Below are 7333 nucleotides of genomic sequence, written 5' to 3' on the forward strand. Positions count from 1 at the left end.
GGGTGATCTTATAAAGGTTTATGAAATCAAGAGGGGCATGGATAGAATAAATAGACAAAGTCTTTTCCCTGGGGTGGGACAGTGCAGAACTGGAGGGCATAGGGTTAGGGTGAGACAGGCAAGATATAAAAAAGGGGCAACTTTTTCATGCAGAGGGTGGTACACATATGAAATGAGCTGCCAGAGGAAGTGTTGGAGGCTAGTACAATTGCAACATTTAGAAGGCATCTGGAAAGGTATATGAATAAGAAGGGTTGAGGGATATCAGCTGAGTGCTGGCAAGTGGGACTAGATTAGGTTGGGTTATCTGGCTGGCATAGACGAGTTATACCGAAGGGTCTGTTTCCACGCTGTACATCTCTATAATACCTTTGAAAAATTAGAGATATATACGATTGCTTATAACATTAATCTCAATCCATGATTCAAATGACAGAGAAGATCAAAGTTGACTGGTTTATATTGCATGATTCCTTCACTCTCAGTTGCAAGAGCACAATAGTTTGTCAGAATTCCCAAGTTACAATCAATTTTTAATGACAAATATACAAAATACTGACTTTGGCACTTACTAAGCTCCACTGAAGATTTACAACTAATAAAACAATATAAGGACAATGATTAAAGAGCATTAATAAGTGGTATAGTTACAATGCAATACATCGTACCCAGATCCAGACATGCCAGAGTATTTGTGCATTTCCACTCCTTCTCATGCGTGGGAGCTTTGACATCTTCCAGCACAAGGGGGACCCAGCCACCAAAAACATACATTCTGGGATGGGAACAAATTGTACAATAAAACTCTGTGTTGTGAGCATAACTGGCAGTGCAATTCTTAAGAATTTGACATGTTTCATAGAATAGATCCTCACTTGCTCCCAATCATCGTGGCAGAATGTAGACTTCGGGGCAGTGGTGGAACTCCAGCAACTTCTGGTTTGTTCCACGTTAAGCTCTCTGCATCATACAAATAAAACATATTCAAGAAACTTGTTAATCTGATAGAATACAAGCATTTGGTAAATAAATAAATATGTAAAACATTATTTTGGTAACTGCGTAAAGAACCTGCGGAGATTCAAAGAGAACATTTAAAAATAAATAAATTTATTTATTTATTATGGGTGGGGGAGTTTTGTGGGGAGGTGAAGGACAACTTGAAGAAACAGCAGGCCAAACAGAACTGATTGCATGCCTCTTACAAAGATCTGGTTCAGGATAAGACAAATAGCTTTCTTCTGTGTTGTATATCATCCTACAATTGAAACATCTTTCCAATTTTCACTTTCAAAAAATGTTAATAAATTCTCCAACTTTAAAGCTCCGATAATTAGAGAATTAATTTAATGAGTAAATGGAGCTGGAAAGAAAATAGTGCTACCACACATAGGTTAGGAGCCACTTGGACGGAAGTGGGTCTCTACCAGCAGTTTCTTCTGGAAACCACACATGCGCATATGCATGTACAGTACATTAGGACAGATCAAGACCAACTTGACAGTGACTTCCTCCTCTCCCAAACTACAGCACAAAGTCACTTTATATATTCAATCTGATGAGGTGCTGGAGATTAGACACATAGATCAGCAAGCACTGACAGCAGACAGGGCAGGGAGAAATCTAACTAACTGGTGGGAGCAAGTAACAAATTTCTACAGTTCAGTACATGGCGTAACCATAGAGATCAGAGCTCTGAAGTTTGACCTATGGTCAGCCCAAATGTCACCAAGAGAGTGGTTCTTATTTGCATCATTAGCAAACTTAGCTAAAGGTTTGTGTAATTGTTGAACAGGCTTAATTGCAATATCTTCCAATCGTGCTTTTAAATGCCAAACTTTCAGATTTCTGCATTTTCCATTAAATGCTGAAATGAGTACACGAACATCCTAAATGTTTTTGTGTTAAGAAAATGCAATAGATGGCATACACAAGCTGCTTCTACCATAAAGTGATCTTCTGAATATAAGATACAGGTACACAGAATTCTTTGCTCTTAGGGGAGACTCAAGTCAGAATCAGGCCTCTACGTAAATTTGAAAGCAAAAAAAAAAACCATTTCTCTAGCTTATAACAATGGAGGCAGAGGTCTCCGATTTCAGCAAGTCTTCGCTCATTGTGGTATAATTATCTAGAAAACAGTGTGCAGAAGTCATACTTCCTGCTTCATGAGTGCATTTTTAAACTTTAGTGCTCCTAAAACAGATTTGTCAACTGCAGAGAAATAAAATACAAATTTACCAATATCCAGTATCCACAGATCTCCAAGTCGACAGCCACTCATTCCACCATAGATGACAAGCTTTGGTTTTTTCTCTTTGTTGCGATACACGACTGCAGTGTGAGACTCTCTGGGTGGTGGTGGTGTGCCATGGGTGACTGGTATGTCCCATCCCACAACTCCCGATCCTGGCTTTAGTTCCAATATATACAGGTCATTTAAATACCTTTTTACAAAAAACAACAGTTTTTGAATGAAAACCAGAATCTTTAGATTTTACTCTCAATTCTGCAGATACCTTTGTCATGAATCCAGTTGACATCACTACTGGGGTCAAGACAGACCCAGACTATTTGAAAGATCAAATTTTGTTTTTTTTCTTTGTTTTAACAAGTTGGCCTCATTTAAAAGATAATCATGCAATGCTGCATATTTGGTTTCAGTAATAAAACTGAAGTTATTATGAGTAACAAATTAAGATAAAATAGAGTAAACCAAACCATTTAGATACAAACATATGGAGAACATTGGAGAAATTCAGTAAATCAGACAGCATCTGATGAGAGAGAAAGTTAATGTTTTGAGTTGGGTTCTGAAGAGTCATACTGGACTTGAAATATTAACTCAGTTTCACACTCCAAAGGTGCTGCCAAATCTGCTGAATTTCTCCAATATTCTGTGTTTCTTTCAGATTTTCAGCATTCATAGTATTTTGCTTTCAAACTGGCGTTATGCAAATAAAAACTTCCAAAACATGCAAAAATGTAATTCCATTAATGTCAAAAGCATTTACAATATGCATACTAGAGAGATTTCTCTTCTCTATCACCCCCATAGGGCTTAATGTAACTGTGACTTCAACACTTAGTCTTGAGAATTTGATATCGTCTCTTCCTGGGACCTTCATACAACTCAGCTTAAAAACTTGCTCAGCTTCAAATAACCGTTTCAGGATTTTAACCAAGCACTTCTTGTCTGGAACGTTTACCAAACTACTTACACTGAAGTAACTGATTTTTAACAATTCTAAACTACCCCTTTCTCAAGTGCAACTGCTTTACAAACCCAGCGTCAGCCAAGAATCAAGTCGAACTTGAAACTCAACCCTTTTACTCCAAGCTAGGTGTGTTCCCTAAAGAAAAATCAATTCTTGCCCAGTTAAAACTGGAGCCTAGAGGACAATTGCTTACTTTTTAACTCAAATTCTTCCAATGTAAATGAAAATTCCAGGAAACTCTTGGATACTGTGTTTTAAAATAAAGCCCCATAGTTACAGAAATACTAACAAATAAATCATGCAAACAGTTCGAATCTCAAAAATAAATTATGTTAAAACATACGTAAACCGGACCATCCATCACGCTTTACCGAACAGGTAATGTAATCAGATGCAGAAGCTCAAATACAAATCTGGACAATATCAAGGAAAATCAAGGCTATGGGGGAGAAAGGTAAAAAAAAAAAGCCATGATTTCATTGAATAGCAGAACTGACTTGACTTGCAGTATGGCTTATTTCTGCTTCCACATCTGGATAGATTTGGGCTGACAATTGGCAAGTAACTTCACGCCACACAATTGAAGGTCAATGACCATCTCTAACAAGATAGAATCTAACCATCATCCTTGACAGTTAATGGTATGACCATTGCTGAATCCCCCACCATCAACATTCAAGAAGTTGCCATTGACTAGAGACTGAACTGGACTCACCAAATAAATACTGTGGCTATAAGTGCAGGTCAGAGGCTAGGAATCCTGCAGCGAGTAACTCACCTCTCAACTCCCCAGAGCCTATTCACCATCTACAAGGCAAATGTCAGGAGTGTGTTGGAATACACCCCGCATGCCTGAATGATTGCAGCCCCAACAACACTCAAGAGGCTTGACACATCCATGAAGAAGATGTCTGCTCGATTGGTATAATATCCATAAACACTTATTCCCTCCACCACTCAGTTGCAGCAATGAGCATCATCTACAAATTACACTGCAGAAAGTCACAACTGCTCCTTGGACAGCATCTTGTAAACTCAAAACCACCACTACCTGCAGGATCTCCTCAAAGATACTCACGCATCTTGATTTCGAAATATATTGCTGTTCCTTCAGTGTTGCTGGACGAAAATCAGAGACTCATATCCCGAATGGCTTTTGGGTGTGTCTACACTAAATGGATTGCAGCAATTGAAGGTGGCAGCTAAACAGCACCTTCTCAAAGCCAAACACAGATGGGCAATAAATGCTGGCCAAGCCAGCATTCAGTAATTTCTGGACAGACACCAGGAGAGAAAGGATAGTGAATGCTACCATTCTATCGTGAATACAAAACTGTTATTAACAACCTTCGGAAAAGGGAACCTACAGTTCCTAACTTGTCTGGCTTATAAGGACTACAATCTGACAAGACCACAGGAACAAAATGAGCTATTCAGCCCCTCATTTAGATGATACTCAACTGACACCTTAAACTCCATTTATTTGCTACGAAAACAGAAATAGCTGAAAAAACTCAGCATGTCTGTTGGCACCTGTGGAGAGAAAGAAGAGTTAATCTTTCTGGTCCAGTGACTCTTCTCCATTTACTTGTCTTTGTTTCAATGCCTTGACACCCTAACCTAATAAAATCATCTTGATCTCGGTCCCATAGAATTTGAATCACTCTATAGATTCTGGAGGAAAGAGTTTCACCTTCCCACTAATTTTTTTAAATGAAAACGGGTTTCCTGATTTCACAGAATCACTCAATACACTCACATGCATGGTGTATTGAACTAACCTCCACAAGTTTAGTTCAATACACCATGCATGTGACATGCAAGCTTAACATTCTGTCCTCTTGTTTTGGCTTTCCCCACTAAAGATTTTCTGAACCTTACCTATTCTTTTTCAGAATGATTATCATAAGAATTGGAGGAAGATGACTTAGTAACAACTGAAATTAATCGAAATCTTAACCAATGTTGTGCTAATTTTCACTGCACTCTGCATGCACAATGTAATTGAGGCACTGTTATACAAGACCACAGTTAAAACATCTCAAAATGCACACCTCACAGTAGAAATAACACCAGCGGCACTTAAGATAGAAATACCCATTTAAATCAGCTTCCACAGTACCTTCTAAGCTGCTGCAGTTGAGAAGCTAGACAGTGAAAAGCCTATAATTTGAGTTGCTGATGCAATAACAACTGCGTGCACTTAATTTCTCATTTGCCCCCTGCACAAAAGGTATGCATTTATCTTCTTGAAGTGCAAGTTCAAGAAACAAAATTGACTCGTTTTTAAGACAGTGCGTGATGATATCCCTGCATCATGTGTTCTTATAATCACAGGACAGCTCTCATGACGTTGACAATGGACTCTCAGCCAGCGGAAACTCAAAGCTGAACTGGTTTCCCAATTCCAGGATGCAGATGTGCTTCTTTAATACTAAACCAGAGAGAATCTTTCATTTCCTATTCACAACCCAATCAACTATGCTGCTCTCTTGGAATTAACTCAGTATCACCTCTTGAATTCTGGATTAATATCGACTTTGAAAAAGGAGACGTTTTAAAGAAGAGTAATCACCCAGGTTTCTTACCGCGGAATATTGTTTTTTGGATCTTCACTGTCGTTGGCTAATCCCCCAAATAAATAACATTTATTGTCAATTACAGAAAAGCAATGTCCGAGACGGGCACATGGTGGGGGACCATTTTTGGGGGCTTTGGCCTTCAACTTTTTCCATTCCCATCTGCTTGCCTGAAAAATAAAGCACAGTAACATTAATGATTGTTGATTTCTTTCCTGAATATTACCCAGCTGTGGTGTCAATTTCACAGCCTTAAGAGTGTCAAAACTATGTCAAAATAAGGACTGCAAGCTAACCTTGGACAACAGTCTCATTCACAGACAGCTGTATCACCAAAACACACTTTATCAGCACTAAGTTAAAAATCACACAACACCAGGTTATAGTCCAACAGGTTTAATTGGAAGCACACTAGCTTTCGGAGCGATGCTCCTTCATCAGGTGATTGTGGAGGGCTCGATCGTAACACAGAATTTATAGCAAAAATTTGCAGTGTGATGTAACTGAAATTATACATTGAAGAATTGATTGTCTGTTAAGCCTTTCATCTGTTAGAATACAGTGACAGTTTCACTTCTTTCATGTGTAAATCACAAAACCTTTTTTTTAAAAGTTGCATTCTCGGGTTAGCTGTTAACAATGGTGATAGCTAGACAATGTGTTGCAGGTGTTAGCCCCCTGTGTTCTCTGTCTATGACCTGCACTAACCAGCACTAACATGGATAGTTAACAGTTCTTTGTATTTTGCAATACATTTGATAGATTTGTTTCACTAATTCTAATCCACAATTTAAAAATGCCTCCAAATAATTTTCTAAAAAACAATAGTATGGTTCTTCACCCTATTACTGCAATTACCTGGATTTATTCAGGGGAGAAAAAAAACTCCCTGTTCAAGCAGTAGGAATCCAAGTTAGATTGATTGTGGTGAAATCAGCTGCCAGGCAGATTCTGTAAATAACCTTTGCACTTTGCAGGGTAAAAATGAAAATCGACGGGAGGAGCCACTTATAATAAGCCAATGATTTCCCCCCTTCTCATTAATATTCCAGTTCCTCCAAAATTGCACATATGGTGGGGTGGATTTGGCATTCTCTGCAACTTGCATTCTGATGCGCACCAAAATAAAGCATTTGAGGGTTGTTGTGGTACACCTATCTCTGAGCCAGAAAATCCAGCTTCTACCTGCTCTGGAAATCTAACCTGTCCAAACAGATTGATTTAAAAATAATTATAGCTGTGAAAGGTTCCATGATAAGGCAGATTTTAATTTTGAGGTAAAAACAATGACTGCAGATGCTGGAAATCAGATTCTGGATTAGTGGTGCTGGAAGAGCACAGCAGTTCAGGCAGCATCCAAGGAGCTTCGAAATCGATGTTTCGGGCAAAAGCCCTTCATCAGGAATTAACTCGGTTTTTACCTCTTAGCCTTGAATGTTATTCGAAGCTCCTTGGATGCTGCCTGAACTGCTGTGCTCTTCCAGCACCACTAATCCAGAATCTGATTTCCAGCATCTGCAGTCATTGTTTTTACCT

At 38.7% G+C, this 7333-nt stretch overlaps 1 protein-coding gene across 1 annotated transcript in view; it reads right to left on the reverse strand.

Moving 5' to 3' along the window:
* LOC122558798 (host cell factor 1-like) overlaps nt 1-7333 on the reverse strand; it is a 117392-nt gene that overhangs the window by 74014 nt on the left and 36045 nt on the right. The window contains exons 3-6 of the mRNA XM_043707576.1: nt 5807-5967; nt 2242-2447; nt 876-960; nt 669-775 (exon numbers count right to left, since the gene is read on the reverse strand). Of these exons, the coding sequence (XP_043563511.1) occupies nt 669-775; nt 876-960; nt 2242-2447; nt 5807-5967 (559 nt within the window). The remainder of the gene's footprint in view (nt 1-668; nt 776-875; nt 961-2241; nt 2448-5806; nt 5968-7333) is intronic.

This window comes from Chiloscyllium plagiosum, chromosome 18 (genome assembly GCF_004010195.1).
Source record: "Chiloscyllium plagiosum isolate BGI_BamShark_2017 chromosome 18, ASM401019v2, whole genome shotgun sequence".
NCBI classification, from domain to species: domain Eukaryota; kingdom Metazoa; phylum Chordata; class Chondrichthyes; order Orectolobiformes; family Hemiscylliidae; genus Chiloscyllium; species Chiloscyllium plagiosum.